General features: G+C 49.1%; 1 protein-coding gene across 33 annotated transcripts in view; it reads right to left on the reverse strand.

Annotated features, from left to right (window-relative positions):
• GTF2IRD1 (GTF2I repeat domain containing 1) overlaps positions 1 to 17,570 on the reverse strand; it is a 72,482-nt gene that overhangs the window by 20,071 nt on the left and 34,841 nt on the right. For 27 of the 33 annotated variants that reach the window (XM_086859136.1, XM_086859133.1, XM_086859159.1 and 24 more), the window contains 11 exons: positions 17,148 to 17,294; positions 13,579 to 13,762; positions 11,803 to 12,113; positions 11,286 to 11,375; positions 10,371 to 10,454; positions 8,832 to 9,015; positions 8,269 to 8,294; positions 5,474 to 5,594; positions 3,059 to 3,096; positions 1,959 to 2,039; positions 214 to 303 (listed from right to left, as the gene is read on the reverse strand). In XM_086859136.1, coding sequence (XP_086715262.1) covers positions 214 to 303; positions 1,959 to 2,039; positions 3,059 to 3,096; positions 5,474 to 5,594; positions 8,269 to 8,294; positions 8,832 to 9,015; positions 10,371 to 10,454; positions 11,286 to 11,375; positions 11,803 to 12,113; positions 13,579 to 13,762; positions 17,148 to 17,294 — 1,356 coding nt within the window. The remainder of the gene's footprint in view (positions 1 to 213; positions 304 to 1,958; positions 2,040 to 3,058; positions 3,097 to 5,473; positions 5,595 to 8,268; positions 8,295 to 8,831; positions 9,016 to 10,370; positions 10,455 to 11,285; positions 11,376 to 11,802; positions 12,114 to 13,578; positions 13,763 to 17,147; positions 17,295 to 17,570) is intronic. The other 6 variants (XM_086859162.1, XM_086859150.1, XM_086859161.1 and 3 more) reach the window with 1 other exon arrangement.

Below are 17,570 nucleotides of genomic sequence, written 5' to 3' on the forward strand. Positions count from 1 at the left end.
TGTAGCACGCTGGAGCTGAAGAGAGGATGGGAAGGAGCAGCAGTGCCAGAAAACCCACCAGTTACAGTCTATCAGAGCTCCCAGCTGGCCTCTTTGAGGCCAAGACTCTGGAACTGGGTCTCAAACTCCACCACTTTGGACCATAAATGGTATTTCCTCATTTTTGACACATGCATGAACACCCATCCTACCGTGCAGTGTCCCTTCTGGTACCTGCTACTGTTTCCAGGATGTATCTCGACTCATCCGAGGCCGCCTGCGCGGGCACCGGCTCGTGCATCTCAACTGAACCAGGTGATCGGTCTGCAGACAAAAACCCACGGGCACCTTTTGTTCTGAAGCCAGCAGGACACCAAAACAGTCCCCAAAACAGTGTTCAGAGGGTCCCAGCTACCAGAAAGGACTGAGCAAAGGGGCCCCCAGCTCCCAGGAACCCCATATATCGCCAGGAGATGCTCTGGGGATGCCTTCTTCCTCCCAGAACCGCCCAGAGCTCATCCCTGACACACACCTGACCTCTGGGTCTGAGGGAAAGAAGCAAAAATCTCTTCCTAACCTCCACTGAAGATGAAGAGCAAACCTAGTTCAAATTATTTACTTGGCTTAATTCCATCTAGACACTCAATTTTGACTTAAAAAGCTAATGCTGCTTGATTTAGCTACTACATGGGGGGAAAAGGTTCCATTAATGCTGCCTTCCTCAACAAAATCAACCCTCTTTTTGTTTCCTTTACATTAAACTTGTCACTCCAAATGCTAGGCTGTCTAATGCCCTCAAAGACCCATCCCAATTCAGCTTTAAATGAAGTTTCAGCTAGTTTATATACTTCAACCAGGTCACTTCTGACCTCGCAGGACAAATAATCCCAATTTCACCGATTTCTCCCTGTAGGTGAGCACCACTTTTCTATTAATCCTCCTCCTTGCCTTCAGCTGTATTCCCTCTTATTGAATTTGATCTTCAAATAAGGCAAGAAAAGGGGGACTCTGGACTTGAGGCATGATCCCCCTGGCACTGGACAAGTGGTATTTTTTCCCACTCCTCCCATGGACCTTCAGCTTACCACATATCAACTTTCTTCTCTTCCATCAGCTGCCAAGTTAAAAAAGAAAATGTTTGCTCTACCACTATGGCTTGTTCCTTCTCCTTCCCCTGTAGTAGCCACAGATCAGTCTATTCTACAATCCTGGAGTGACTCCTCAACTATTGCCTTACTAAGGGGACTGCTACAATTTGAGATTGCACTGGTGTGGTGGGGCCTGGTGTCACTGCTGTCCCCACAATCACTCACCCTCAGGCATGTCAGAGTTCTGCTGCTGCCCTCATTCTGTGGAGCTTATTAATTAATGGTTGTAAAGCACAATGAAAATGCAAACTGCTAACAATCCATTCATTAAACCCTGAGGATCATCATTTCCTTCACTGTCCAGGACAGGTAAGTGGCAAACTGACCCAGCTGCCCCTCAGGCATGTCATCTCCATCACAACCCATTCTCACTGACCTCTCTGGGCAGAAACGTGGGCAATTTCCCCCATCAGCATCAACAACAACACATTTTCAGCACGTGCTTGATATTAAACTTGCCTACTGTTAGACCTGTTTTTATGAACCAGGCTGGTTTTGTAAATGAAGGACCTCTCAAAAAGCACCCTGTACTCAATACCTGGGATCCTCCACATGAAGCAAAGCAGCAAACCAGGCTCGCTTTCTCCAGGGGAAAGGCAAGATAGGAAAGCAATGAAGGAGAGAGAAAAACAACAAAGAGCCCTAAAACACCTTCCAATGCTCTCAGGAAACTGCAGTACGTTCCTATGTCAGCTAAGGAAGGCCACTGCAGCTATGTGAGGGACCCTTAAATGCTGGGAAATACCCTGCAAACTCCTCTTCTCAAAGCAAAACGCTGAAACATGAGGTGGCAACCCTGCCACTGCACACAGATGGTACCCCAGCAGCTACCTGGTACGGTGATCTGGATGATGTTCAGCTCGTCTGGTTCGACTTTGATCTGCCTGATCCCACCTAGCTCTCCTGAGGTACCTATGGGGAGAGGCAACGGAAGGCAGTCGCCAACAGGATCCAGCAATGCCGTATCTGCCCAGCACAGCACCCATCTTTCACAGGGAAAGCGTGACCAGCTGGGGCTTCAGGACCAGCTGAGCTTGCCACAGCAACAAGGCTTCAGTCCAGTGGCCCAGCAGCATCAAGCCCACAGCATGCAGGTACCCCAAGGGACACCTGTGGGCATGGCTTCTGCAAACAGCTTGGCTGGCAGGAGCTGTTGGTGCCCTCGAGCTGGCAGCTGGACTTTGTTAAATGCTCATTTCCTGGCTTTCTTCACTTAAAATTAACTGGGGCACCAATAGGTGTTGGTGGGGACACTGGAGGAGCTGTCTCCTGGCAATTTTAATGCTCCCAATCTCATGCCCCTACTCTGAGAGGGCTGACTGAAGCTGCATCACACCAAGATGAGACCAGCTGAACCCTGGCAAAATTCAGTGTGGTTTCAACCCCAGCAGACGAAAGCCTGTGCTGACCAGCTGCCCCAGGAAGAGGCTGCCCACAGTCCTCAGCCCAGTTTCCTCTTCTCTCAAGATAAATGTCCTCACTTAGGGTGGGATAGATCCACTACAAGGTGTTGAGTCCCACTGCAGCTTGGAAAGGCAAGACAGCATGGCTTGGTGTGTGTTTCAATGGCTCCAAGCCCCTAAACCTGTGGAAAAGCATTTTCATTCATGCTGCTTGGAATATCTGCACTGCTGACTTCTCAGTGGTGACTTTCAAAGGAACTCAGAGAGTGAAGACTTCCCTTAGCTTTGCATTTAACCACATGCTTACGTCTCATTATTTCAATTTATGTGTTTTTAGGCCCCAGCTGGAGGGTCAGAGGGTAAGAGCCTTCATCTCTGCATCATTCAAATGTGGATAAAGTCCTCAGAGAACTGTACTGTGGCACAACCAGGCAACTAATGTCACATATTCAAATTACTTTGCAGGCATGTTTCTCTAGTGTGCCCTCCATAACACTGTCTTGCAAGAGAAAATGAATTATTCCTCACCTGGTTCACAGCCTTCAGAAACATTACACTTCTCAGACCTGAAAGGCAGACAAGAAAGGTGGTCATGGTGTAAGGAAAGAGAGAGCTTAAAACCCAGAGGTGTGTGGAGTGACTGAGGCAGGAAGGAGCAATGTTGCCTGATATCACAGAGGGCTGCAGGAGCTACAGGAAGGGTCCCCAGGGTCACTACAGGGTCCCCCACGGTCCCAGCAGTGGCAGAACATCTGATTATTGCGAGTTTCTCTGCAAATGAGCTCTGCTCTCAAACCCACCCTGGTCCTGCACCCTTGCTGATGGCAGCCCTGCCTCTAGACACCCACAGATGGAACTGCTGCAGAGAGCTCCTGAAAACAAGAGAGGATGTTTTTAAGACCAAAACTTCCTTGGCTCCATCCCTTTGCGACAGAGAGCAGTGCATAAATATGACTACAGTGTGGTTACTTGTGGAGGTAAAAAAAAATAGGGAGAAAGGAAAAATCAATTGATTTGGTAAATATTTATTCTGTTCAAAGCTTTTCTTCTCTGAAAACTGGGCACTATCCCAAATTCCCATCTACAGTCAACTTCACATGCTCAGGAATTTACACAAGTTGTTCTGCATCCAAATGAGATTATTTTGCATCCTCAGGATGCATGTGCTTTCTTGTCTGTCTCCTGAACAAGGACAACTCTCTGACAGTAAGGGACCCAAGGAGCCACTCTGGAAAATACACTCCTCCACAATGCTGGTCCTTCAGGGGGAAGGAAAATCCTTCTGAGCCAGTGCCTGTTGGCTCAGGAGGGATATTCAAAAGCACTTGTTTGCCTAAATCCACTCAGGAGCATCAGCAGAACAAACCACAAAACAAGCCAGGAGTGCTCTTGAAACGTTCTTCCTAAATGTGGAAAGGCCAAAAGGATCATTGGTCTAGAAGGTTCTGTATTTACTAGCTGGGAGTCTTGGGAAGGGTTTTAAACTCTCCTGCTTCAGGTCAAAGTAAACCTTTCACCAAGGCAATGTGGGGGGAGGGCTTTTCTGGGGGAGTGCATTACACCTACACGTGTCTGGCCTTTCTCCTGGAGTTTTGGACACTGCACTTCCCCTGGAGCAGGACTCTGACCTGGGGGAACCATTCCTATGGAAACACTCCTACCAAGGCACAGAGGTTCCTCATTTGCAGAAAGTAAAAGAAACAATCTCCCACAAGCCCTCCTTTGAAACTGAAAATCTCCAGAAAGCTGGAGACAAAAGCCAGCCCTGCAGACTGGGCAGCTCAAGAGGTCTCTGCCCTCCAAAGCTGTGATATTTGAGTACTGACCATATTGCCAGGGTTGCTCATTGCCTGCTCTAATGCTGCAGGTTCTGCTGTCCTGGCCATGCTTTAGGGGCATGCAGCAGCCACATCCAAGGGGACAAACCTCAAACAGCACTGGGGAGAACCAAGAGAGACTCCAGCCTGTCACAGGTTCATGTCATCCAAGAGCCAAGAAAGGAAAGGAACCCAAGAAATGTCATGGATGGGACAAAGCCAAGTTACTTTATTTCCCCATCCTGACCTGCACAGGTTAGCAAACACACAGCACTGTCTGAAACCCCAGCTGCTGGAGCTGTCAGTGCTGGGCACTGAGGCTTTGTGCCAGAGAAGCTGAGGAGCATTCTTCACTCCATTTGTGTGAAGCAAGGCTGGGAGAAGGTTCCTTGTCTTACAGCAGTTCACAGTGCTATAAACTGCTGCCCTGCCTCTCTTCCTCAATGTGATTTTAAAGGCTAAATTACACCTTGCTTCCACTGAATCAAGAATGAAGGAAACTGGGGCTATAAAGAGAAAAACACCTCCTGGATCTCCCAGTCTGGGTTGGAAAGCTGTATGCTATGTGATTTATGCTCCACAAGTGCTGCCAGCAACCTGTCTAGCTCATGGCACAGTTGTAACAGAAACAGGTACTCTCACATAAAACCTCCTGCCCTGCTGGACTGTATAACCCCACCTTTAATAAAAGCACTGCTAGGCTCCCTGTGAGCTTTCTAAACAAGCAACACTTAATTAGCAGGATGGTGTTGCTGCGTGGGCTGAGGGTGAACCTTCAGGTCATGCATTAACACCAGAGACAGTTCCAGCATGGCCCTCATTCCATCAGTTTTGCTCAAAATTAATGATTCCAAACTTTTGGCTTGCATAAAGATGGGGCTGCTTGGCCTCCTCCTGTTGCAGTGGTATTTGAAGGAGGCAGGAAAGCAACACCAATTTAGCCACTCACCTTCCCATCATGGACTTACAACATCTCCCTGATGCTCCAGCTTACTGAACCACACTCATGGCACCCTCCTGCACCCACTGGACATTCATCAGTAATCTGCTGTGCACATTGATAGCCCCAAAATAACTGTCTGAGGGATGTCCCTTTACAGGGAACAGGGACAGAAGTCCCACTTACCTGCTGCTGGCCTGAGAGGTCCCCACCAGTTCCAGCATGGCCCCACGGTGAGGCTCAGGGGAGATCTCCCGGGGAGGGCTGGAGGGCTCCAGCTTGGTTGGATCTTTGGTAAATTTGCTTCCTGTTGCATGGGGGGGTTTTGGGAGAAAAACAAAACCAGGATTAGCAAGTGGAGATGCCAGTGTTGCAGCTTGTTCCCCTCCTAGTCCCAGAGCTGAGGTCAGGGTGAGGGAGGAGGTTTTCATGTGTCACCTGCTTGCAAAGACAGGGATGCCGAGTCCATTGGGTTCACATGTTAAAATACTAGCAAGACATTTGCTTAAACTTCTCCATAATTATGTGTGTGCTGGGAAGCCCTGCCAGGAAAGAGCATCTCCAGAAAGGGCTGGCTGACAGGACAAGGATTCCAAGAGGTAGGGACAAAGGCCAGAAAAGCCAGGGCCACGGATTACTGCTGTAGGAGCAAGCCCCAAGGTGGGGAGAGCCCTGTCCCAAGGGAGGGGATGTGCTGCACTGGATGTGAGCTTGGCAAAACACAGAGTAGCAGAGACACAGGCAGCCCTGTCTCACAGCTCCAAGCAGCAGAAGTCTCTGTCCCAGAGACACAGAGAGGGACAGAAGCATTCTGCCACCATGAAAAACTTCCTCTCTCCCTTCCCTATTCCTCAGCAGCCTGAAAGAAGCTGAAATGAAGCCTCAGCAATGACCTTGGAGATGGGAAGAGTAATCTGAAGGCAGAGTAGGAAATAAAATCAGGCAGGGAAGGTGAGCAAAGAGCTGAAGAATGAGGGCTGGGGGAAGGAGGGAGATAGACTACATCATGAGGCTGCAGAAACCACAAGGTGTCTTGTTAAACAGCTGTTGTCAAAGGCCCTTTGCTGGTCTCAAAGCACCATCACAATATCCTCACCCTTCTAAAACATATTCCATCTATAGAAACCTGATGCCACTTTCCTTTTGGTTCCAGCCTGCAAAAAAGGGCAGGGCTCTGGCAATAGGATCAGCAGAAATACAGAACCTTAAAGACACTATTTATCTACTGACAGTCCAAAAGGCTCCTTTTAATTTGTGCTTTCTATGAACCAAATCTTGTTCTTACACCAGCAGAGCCTGCCTGAAGCCGCTACCCAGGGGAGTAACAAAAATAGGTTTCCGAGCAGTGGTGGGTATTTTAATTAAAGGGTGAGCAAAACTTTATGGGGAAGCTTTGGGATACTTTGCAAATGGCAACTTAAAATACAGCTCCACTCAGAAAATAATGTCTTTGCAGAAATGGCACCTCCTGACTCAGCAGATGAGGGTTTTTTTTGCACAAGCTGATGTGCTGACGCAAACCACAGAGATCCAGGTTTAATGGGTTTTGCTTCTGGTAGCCCTGCAGGGACCTGTCAGGAGAGTGGGACCTGTCACCCACCTCAGTTCTGCTGGGTTTGCTTTCTCATCTCTGAATATCCACTTGCACCTCCCTACCACGTAATCCACGAGCTGATAGCACAGTGGTCTCCACCAGCAGCTCTGGAGCTGATGTGCAGATGCACACGATGCCTCCCCCAGACACCGTGCAGCCATCACACAAGGAAAATCCAAGCACCCCAAAACACACTTCAGTGCTCCCTCCCCTGGGGATGGGCTACAGCTTAAAGAAATCCTTTTCTTGAGAGGAAAAAAAGCTATTAACATTTAGACAAAGAAATCTCCCATCATGTAGGTGGGACCCGCTCCAGGTTCTGCTGGAGGTCCCCTTTGGGTGTCATCATGCTCAGGAAGCACTTTTAGGGCTGGGGCTGTCGTGGGCCAGAGTGACAATCTGGCTGGCAGAGGTATCTGGGAAGAAGGTGTCTGGAGAGCTACCAGCACATGCAGCTGGCAGCTCAGGGGAAACCAAACCACCACCCCAAAACATGTCTTTACTTGTGAGCCAAGCCCAGGCAATCCAGGACCCAGGAGCGATAAATTTGGATGCAATGCCATATTCCAGGTGTGTATGAGTGATGGGTGAGGGCACTGCTGGAGTCTCACAGCATGGGCACCTGTCTCCTTGTATCTGCCAAGAAGCACTTGGAGTCAAAGAATGGTTTGGGTTGAAAGAGACCTTAAAGCCCATCTCATTCCACCCCCTGCCATGGGCAGGGACACCTTCCACAATCCCAGATCGCTCCAAGCCCTGTCCAACCTGGCCTTGAACAATTCCAGGGATGGGGCAGCTGCAGCTTCTCTGGGCAACCTGTGCCAGGGCCTGACCACCCTCACACTAAAGAATTAGTGTGGCTTCTCCAGCTCAGAGAAAAAAGGAGTAAAAACAAAGAGAAAAGAAAGTCAAAGAACTCCCTCCTCACCATTTTGTCACTGAAAAAATGGACTTTAGTTATTTTTAAAAAAAATTGGTTAGCAGCTGTATGATGCCACCACTTCCCAATAGAAAAAAAAAGAAAAAAAAAAAAAGAAAAGGAATAATTTACCAGTGAGGAACACAGCAGTGATTTTCTTCCTCTTGAAATTACAGATATATACCATGTACTGCCTGTATTGTGGCTCAGCCTGATTCAGGAGCCTCACACACCAGAAATTCTCAATTAAGCCTTCAAAACTCAATTTTTAAGGAGAGAACAGAGCTTGCACTGACACCAGGCAAACGCAATGTCCTGGTGTAGGGCACAGACAAGGCCCCTCCTTACTGAGCATAACTGCCTATGTCCTGCACATCCTCTGCTTTCAGGTGACATTATTTCAACTCTGCTTCTCTGGATAACCTTTCAATTTTGTGGGCAATAAACCAAAGGATTTGAAGAACTTACCTGTAAAAATTCTTTCATCAAACATCCTAGGAGAAAAGGAAAAAAAAAGAATTAGAAATAGATGCTGTTGATGACTGAATTGGAGGTTTAACTAATGAATAGCATTAAACCAAGTCAAACTAGTAATTTTTTCATTCTTTGAAAAAAGGGAATGACTTTTTCAGCTAAAAAAATGCCTTTTAGCCTGTTGTGCAACCAAGCAACCTTATGGCATATGCATTTTAACTAAAGCACCTCTAAATCTGCTTGTTGTTAAAGTTGCTGTAACCACCTTTAAATGTTTGGGGTGCCATCAGCAAAGTTTGGTGCCAGTGATCACTTAAAACAGGGTGGCAGAGCTTGGGGGTGATCATGGTACAGCCAGCTCTGCCACATCCTTGCCAAAAGAGAGAGGGATGAAAACCAGAGGTTTGCAGGGGGAAAGAGCTTTCAACTGTCTTTATTGAAAGAGGGTAAAATGAGTTTTTGGGGTCAAAACAAACCCTGTGAGCACAGAGGGAGCACAGCTCAAATCCCTGGCACCCTTGAGCCATCCACTACCTTCGCCTTTCCTTGCCACCCACCTTTTGATGACAAAATGGATGTTGTGCCTCTCCTCCAGAATCCGTTTGAGTTTGGGGACACCATAGGTGCAAGGTCTTTTGAAAGGTATTTTGTCTGGGATGCCAATGATCTCCACAGCCTCAGGGTCACAGGCAATCTTCCTGTAGGGGACAGGGACCATGTGGTCTAACCCCAAGGCTTCAGCTGAAAGATGAACACATGGTTTTCATTTACACAAGTGCTTTGTCTTTCACAGATGCTAAAATAAAGGTGTAAGGGGGCTTGAACTCAAGCAGAGCAAATGCTTTCTTCCCTCTTCTCTGCTTGTCCCAGAAACTGAGCCCCAGGAGAAGCTCTCACATGGGAAATGGGACAAAAAGGAAAGCAGCAGTAAACACAGCTCCCAAAACTCCCAAACATGCCCAGTGATGCTCAAACCATGAGTGAACTGGCCCAAATATCATTCCCAAACTCTTTGTGACCCACCACAGGTCTGTGAGCTCTGTGATTCAGAAGCTGCATAGCACATGGAATCATAAAATTGTTAATGTTGGAAAAACCCTCTAAGATTGATTCCAGCTGTTAACCCAGCAGCACCATGCTCACCAAACGTGTCCCCAAGTGCCATGTCCCTGTGCTTTTTCAAACATTTCAAGGGATGGTGAGTCCATCACTACCCTGGACAGCCTGTGCCACCACCTGACCATCCTTTCAGTGAAGAAATTTTCCCCTGTGTCCAACTTAAACCTTCTCTGGAGCAGCTTGAAGCAATTTCCTCTAATTCTATCACTTATCACCTGGGAGAAGAAACTGAGTCCCACCTAGCTACAACCTCCTTCAGCTAATAGTAGGGAGTGGGAAGGTCCCCCTGAGCCTCCTTTTCTCCAGGCTGAGCCCCCACAGCTCCCTCAGCTCTCCTCCTAAGCTCTGTTACCCTTTGGACACACTCCAGCACCACAAATATAAATCACAAATGAAAGGGCTTGTCTCAAGCCCATATACAACTCACAGGTGACACAGCACACATCTACAGCCCACCTGTAACTCAGGAATTACACAGCCCTGTGGGGATGGCACAGTTGAAGAGCCCACCAGCCCCAAGAGATTTCTAAAGCTTCCACCTGCCAAAATGCCCAGGAGCTATACCAAGAGCTCTGCCCACAGCAAAAGGAGCACCAGCAACATATGCAAGCCGTGCAGATGGAGAAAAAAGCAGCTGCAACAACAACCATCTTCTTTTTACCTGCCACATGTAGGTAAAAGGGCCACATGCCACCACTCCTGGTGCCCAAGTGCTATGATCCAGCACACCACATTCCCAGACAGGGCTGTTTTACAGCCCAGTTATAAATTTCTTGACAATGGTGTGGGGCTCCAAACAGAAATATTGACATAACCTTCAGGAGACTGGGAGCTGCTGAGCTAAATGTGTTAGGAAGAGCAGGGAGCTCTAGCATATGGCTTCTGCTGCTGTGTTAGGGAACAAAAATGATTGCTATATAATGATATGCAATCCACAAGCACTGCAGATGCATAATGGGATATTAACTCCTACTCACCATATCTGCTGTTAAAAAGAATTTGCACGCACTCCCTAAGGGTGTTGATGTCTTCAGTTTCTTTTATAAAACTGTCCCACTTATCTATCAAAACAAAATACAAGAAATAAGAAACTTCCATATGGTTCATACACAGCAGATGCACTTTTTTCCTGCAAAATGCTGCGAAGCAGGAACAAGACTTCAAAAATTATTTCCCTGTTCCTGAGCGAATTTTGCCAGGCTGGCAGATAAGGTCTGGGCTTCTCCAACCCCAAACCTAAGCACTCTCCTTGGCATGTGCAAAGCAGATTCCTAAGAAATGACCCCATAAAATTTCTCAGCCCTAGAATTAAAGATCCTCTTGGACAGAGCCAACTCCACCTGGAATGAACCCTTGAAAGGTACAGCCCTTCCATCTTCTCCTCTTTCCCAACCTTCCCACCCATATTTTTTTCTCCTCTTTAAGGCAGGCATGGGTTTTCAGGCTGCATTTCCCTTGGGTGCAGTGGAGGTGAGGAAATGCCTGTCTCCTCCCCACTGCTGATCCCCCCAGGCACTGCTGCAGAATCCCACTGGGATTAGTGGGTTTCAGTCATTGAAACAATGCCAAGTTTTCAGCAGGTATGTGCTGTTTGCAGCTGGGGCAAGCAGCCTCTCCCTGAGCCATGCCTTGGTTCCCTGTGCAGGAAGCAGAGATGGGAATTCCCAGGTAGCCAGCAGTGCTCAAGGACCACCGGCAGCATTGTGGAATGGCAGGGACGGAGCAGAGCAGAGATGAAAGTCTTGGCTCCAGTGCAAGATGCATCGCCTCCAGCACTGCCAGGTCCCTGCAGAGCGTGGAGAGGGCTGGGAGACTGCTGGGGAGAGATGTGGTGAGGGGAAACCTTTCCCTAAGGCTGCCAGCTGCCTTTAATGCTGGAGCAGGACACAGACCTGTCTTGTCATGGACGATGGAGAAGAGGATGCGCTTGGATGAGTGCACATTCTGGATGAGGGGACCTCCGGAGACTGATGATTTCTGTCCTGGACAAGAGGGGAGACAAGGAGAAAGGGCTGATGAGAGCCTGAGCAGTGTTCCAGGCACCACAACAGGACCCTGGGTGCTGTCCCCCACCAACCCTTCTGTTTCTCCTCCATGCACCCTGGCCTGTGACACCTGGTGTGGTGCTGGCCAGACCAACCCCTGCCATCCCCACTCTGGCTGCCTTTCTGGCCTGGTGGTGCAGCACCTGTCATTTTGGGGCAAAAACAGAGGTGTTGCCCTGTCAGCAACACCCAGGGAAGGGCTGGGGCAGCGCAGCACGGCGAGGGCTCTGCTCACGTCCACACAGCCCGAGCTCTACGCTGCTTCTCATCCAAGCAACACCAAAACCCCCAGCCTGCCCCCTACCAGGGCCAGGGGCGGGCTGAGCACCAGGCCCTGATGCGAGAGCAAACTCCAGGCTATTACCACAGCAGTCGCTGTACTCCTGTGAGGAAGGCACCTTCAGCTCTCCCGCCGGCCGGGCCAGCAGCGCCTCGCCCGCCGCAGTCGGCGCAGGCAGCCCCGAGGACGCCTCCTGCTTGAGGTCGATGGTGACAGGGGTGGGCAGCGAGACGCCGTAAAGGAAGTTGGTGATAGCAATGGCCGAGGGGGCATCCTGGCTGCTGGGTTTGGCCACAGGGCCGTTGGCACCAGAGTCTCGGCTGCCCTTGGAGGCGAGGGAGGAACAAGTTAACTCGATGTTGGGGTTGGGCTCTCGGCTGGGCTCATCTGCTGGCCTGAGGGGAAGGAAGGGAGAAGAGGAGGGAAAAACAGGTTCCTTTGGGCCCATGGTACTGCTAAGCTGCAACAAGCAAGGATGTGGATGGGGAAGAAGGGCCATGCCTGGGAGGGTGGGACATGCTGCACCACCAGCTGCCAGGCTCCTTGCTGAGGAGAGCCATGAAGGTGATTACAGGGTTAGAGCACCTCTCCCATTTGGAAAGGCTGAGAGAGTTAAGATTGTCCAGCCTGGAGAAAAGAAGGCTCTGGGGAGAACATATGCTGGCCTTCCAAAGGTACTGGAGAGGTGGAAAGGGACTCTTGGCAAAGGCAGGGAGTTACAGCACAATGGGGAACGGCGTCAAACTGAAAGAGGGTTGGTTTGGATTGGATATTAGGAAGAAGTTCTTCCCTGTGTGGGTGGTGAGGCCCTGCAACAGGTTGCCCAGAGAAGCTGTGGCTGCCCCATCCCTGGAAGTGTTCAAGGCTGGGCTGGATGGGGCTTGGAGCAAGCTGGGATAGTGGAAGGCATCCCTGCCCACAGCAGGGGCTTGGAATGAGATAGTCTTTCAGGCCCCTTCCAACACAAACCACTCCATAGCTCTGATCTATGATTCAGAAGTTACATCCATCATTCAAACTCCTGAGCATCTTCAGGCACTTAAACAGCTCCTGTGTTAAGTGGAGCTTTATTAGCTAGGATCAAGCTGCCCATCTCTATGGCATTTTTGCATTTAAAGAGTAAAACCTTTTATGAACAAATCACTTGGCTCCATTGCCTGTGCCAGCCCCCCATGGCACATTCAAGGGGGAGCTCAGCACATGGATGAGTTTCACACTGAAGAAACTGATGTGCTCCACATGAGAAAGGGAGCCACAAGCTCACAGACAGCTCAAATTCTGCGTGTCCTACTTTTAGCTGTCTCAACCTGATTTTCTAGAAGCATCAAGCCTTTACAGGAGGTATTTGGTCATGCTCAGCATTTTCCTGAATGGATCTGAGGTGCTGCCAGCCAGGCAAATGCAGGGGAAATGCACCTAAAACTACTGAACCCCTTGCATAAATGTGGCCAAAAGGGGGAGTTTGCTCTGCTGCAGTCCCCCACTTCCCTGCTTGTCTGGCATTAAAAAACCCATTTCAGCCTGGGAAGATACTTGCAGCATTTACCCTGGAAATCTCTCTGGAGACAGAAAAGCACTTAGCTTATCGCAGTGGAAATTTTGGCAGAGACACATAAAAAGATGCAGTTAATGTGCGTGTTTACACACACTTTTTATAGAAATGAGTCTGAAATGGACTCAAGCCCCCCAGCACGAACAAATCACTGTGCAAGGCTGGATTTGGCATGGCTGGACCCAGGTTTGTGGGTCTTGAGGAGAAGCTGGGACATGGGAGGGACCCTCCTGCCTGTGCCAGTGTTGGAAGAGACACCACCCCAAGGGCTCGCCGCTCTCTTGCTCCTTGGAGGTCCCCAAAATTACCTTTTTAGCCTGAAGCGGATGCTGTGGCTGTGCTCCAGGATGGCCATCAGGGATTTCACATCATACTCCAGAGGTTTCTTAAAGCTGATCCCCTCAGGCAAGCCGGTAACTGCCAGCGAGCCCGGCTCTTTCAGGAACCTCTCGTACGGCAAAGGGACCACGCTGCTCTTCCCCATGGCTTCACCTGGGGAGGGGACAGAGTTACACACTGACAAATACCCTGTGCCCCTCACCGTGGCTGAGCTGGGCTGGAGGAGTAAGTGCAAGAGCAAGAAATACCAGCAGAATCATTAGGAGAATAACCCCATTCCTACCTTCGCGCTTAGCATGCAAGGCGCTCCAATTCCTTTCTAAAAGCACTAATTAATAAAAAGCTCATAAAGGCCAATAAGCAGATGTCTCATCATTCAGGTTTCACAGCAGAATCCTCAGTTGGGGTCACTTGGCACAAGCCCACCCCTGGGAGTGCCCAGCCATATGCCAGTGAGGTACATGGCCGTCAGCAAGGTGGGAAGGAGCCAAGGGCTGACAAAGAAGGCAGAGGAGCTCGCAATGATTTTTATCTCATGCTTACTGAGATATTCTGGGAGCCTCATTTCTAGTCAGTTTTCTTATTTTACCTCCTGGAAGAACGGAAAGCAGTTGATTGCTGTTGCTGTCAAGCAGCTTTGATTCACTTTGACAGACAAGGAAAAAAAAACCAAAACCAATAATCTCCCTTCATCCCACTATTCACAGACAGATTGAACATCGATACATTTGACTGCACAATCACCTCCAGCAGCCCAGAACTCTCACCTGCTCCCCTCAACAGTGGCAACATAGTCCCACCATGTCCCCACCATGTGCCTCTGGCTCCATTTTACCCCTGACACCATAATCTCCCTATAGAGTCAGGTACAAATTGTTTTCCCTTCCCTGGCAGCAGCAGACAAGCAGTGAACATTGCCATTATATGGGGATTTTCTAAGGCAGAGAAAGAGCCTGTGTGCCCAAGCAAAGGCTGCCCTACTATGCTTTGCAGGCAAAACACCATCAGAAAAACAGCCTGCTCTGAAGGATTTCAAGGAATGGCCAAAACCCTCAAGCTATCTCTGGGGAAAAACTACTTTGGAAACCAACCCAGGCCATTGTGATCAATAAACATGGTGCTGAAAGCATGAAGCACAAGGAATAACCATACAGGAATGCAACCTGTCTGGCAAAGCAGTGTCCAGAAGCAGAACATCTGGTGCCATGGTACAGTGCCTGCACCTTCATCTCCAGACAGAGAAGATTATGGGACCTTTAAGTTGTTGAGGGATTTTATTTTCAATCTTTTATTTTTTCTCTCTTCTTAAAGAAACCCAGTACCAAAAGATCTTATAGAAACACTGCAAATCTTGTGACACTGCCAGCAAGCCCTTACTAAAAGTGATTTCTTCAACATGTCCTTTGAAGGAATGCATTATAACTAACAATGTGCAACCTGCACGAGCCATTCAGGCTTCTTATAGGGAGGAATGATAATATTTTAATTAAGCAAATAACAAAAGTTTTAAAATAAGCCTTTGAACCACCACACCATGAGTTTATTTTCTGCAAGCTAACAGTTTCCCTGCTCCAATGTGCTGGCTCTAGCAGCTCTCCACCTCCCTTCATCACCTCTCTTCAAGACTGGGAGAAGCTCCCAATGTCCACAGTGACTCCTGATCAACCCAATGCTCAAGAAATCCCCAAACATATTTTTATGGGGACTGTGTTATTGTCAAGGTGACCTTCAGAGATTTGTGGTTTGGCTAAAGAGACAATAATCATCATGAATGCCTGGTTAATAGAAGCCACTGGTAATCAGTCATCCTGTTGGTGCAGAGATTATCCAGCTCTGCAGGGAATCTTTTTGACTTCTGAGCATTTTAAAAGGTTTTTTGTTTCCAATCCTTATTGATTAAAGGATAAAAAAAAAGCTCTAAGAATCATAATTGTTAAACTCTCACAGTCCTCTCAGTGTTACAAACAGAATCACCCTGGGGCACTTACTGTCTCCTGTGTATTTCTCCCCACACTGTGGGTGTGTCCCCACACACCTCCATACACCTTGAAACTGTAAAGAGCTTTACTAATCATCCAATGGATGGGCTGCCTGCTTCATAAACCCCATGCAGCTGCACCCTGATCAAGCTTTTCTAATGCAATTATGCATTTATTGTATGTCAGATTTTAATAATTCACATATTCCCAAGAGGACAGCGAAGTTTGGCACTGTCCTGTCAGGACAATGAGACCTGCACCTTGGAGAGGGAATTCATCACCAAAAACCATGCTCTCCATTCTGTTCCCTTGGTTTTTCTGCATCATCCCTTCCTTCATTTTTGGGCTCAGACTTTGGAAGGCAGCAATAGGATCTGATTGCTCCCATTTATGAAAATATTGCCTCTAAGTCCTTGAAGTGGCTTCAGAAAATTTCAGCAACTGTCTGTCCCAGGGGAGAAGGGATGCCATCTCCCTTTTCTGTCTGTGAAGCCTGTGGAAGATGCTAGCAACAGCCAGCAGCAGCAACTCCTGCATGTGAGCCCAGCATAGCTGGTGTAGCTCCCTTCTGCTGTGTGGGAATGCCCATTCCCAAATCACAAACAGGGGCAAAGCCTGCACTTTGCAATCAGGGAGACCTGCAGGGCTGTACCAGGCCCTGGATCTCAGATGGTGATGGGGAGCTGCAGCCAGAAAAGCCAAACACCCAGTTCTGCAGCTGGTCCAGAACTCCTGAACTCCCCCAGAGCATCATGCAGAACTAACACAGCCTGCTCAGCAACACGGGGGAATAACTGGGGCTCTGTTTTCCCAAGCCAATGTAACTTTTCCTTCCCTGACTAGCATAGCTCTAGAGGTGCTGCCAGGGGATGAGCCAGCAGCATGGCCACTACTGCCAGCCGCTCCATGGGGCTTCCAGTGGATCCTCGAGAGAGAAGAAGGTGCTGCTGCTGCTCAAGCCACTGCAGATTGGGCCTGGAAGGAGCTCTGCAACCCACTGGGTTCCATACCAACAGCCATATGGTCATCTATATTTAATTGCAGAAGCTTTATTGCTGAGGATGATGCATGTGCTGGAACGGCACCACCTCGTCTCTCGAAGTTGGGGCTGCAGGGCCGCGTGCTAGAAAATCATCTGCTTTCTTTTTAAATAGATTTTCCAGGGAAAAGAGGGAGGGAATCTGCAGAGCTCCAACACAGTGCTATGAAAGAGGTGCTGTGGATGCAGTGGCAAGGATAAAGGTGTGCTTGGAAATCACATTCAGGGCATCACAGAGGCTTCCCCTGACCAGGGGGGACAAAGGATGCTTCAACCAGCCCAGAGATTTTTTTGACTCAGTTTGTGGCACTGGAGAACTGAGAAGCAGTGGCCAAATCCCATCTCAGTGCAGCACTAACTTGATACAGGAGCACACTTCACCGTGCTGCCCCTGCCAGGCACCTGCCCCGTGCTGAGGAGCCGGGCTGGTGATGAAAACCACATCTGGTGGTAGTGCTGGGCAGCTCAGTGAGCCCCAGGGACGTTCCAGATCCCCCAAGGGAAGCATGAAGGTTCTTACTATAAAGCACATCAAACACTTCCTCTACCATCTTCCTGAGGAGGTACACATCTGATCCCTGGTCCGGGGAGACCCTGAGCACCCTTTGCCCGCACTCCTTTGCCTTCTTCTGCACCTCTGCGTCCTGCTCCTTCCTCTGCTGGATTCCTGCGGGGGGAGAGGAGAAAACAGGAGTCACTGCTGTGAGCAGGCAGGTGTCCCACATCTCCCACCCACCTCAGGCCCCAGCTTGGATGAGATCACACTGGGTTGATCCCAGCAGCCCCCAACGTGCAGGGAAAGGTACTGGCAACAGGCAGTGGTGCCAGCAGCAGGGGCACTCATCCAGGGCCCACCCCCTTTTCCCTGGCTTTTCCCACTCAGCCAGACTGAAACAGGAATGACTACTTGGGCAGTCCATTCCTAGTCTTTGGTTTCAATCTG

This window comes from Cyanistes caeruleus, chromosome 21 (genome assembly GCF_971803275.1).
Source record: "Cyanistes caeruleus chromosome 21, bCyaCae1.hap1.1, whole genome shotgun sequence".
Lineage (NCBI taxonomy): Eukaryota > Metazoa > Chordata > Aves > Passeriformes > Paridae > Cyanistes > Cyanistes caeruleus.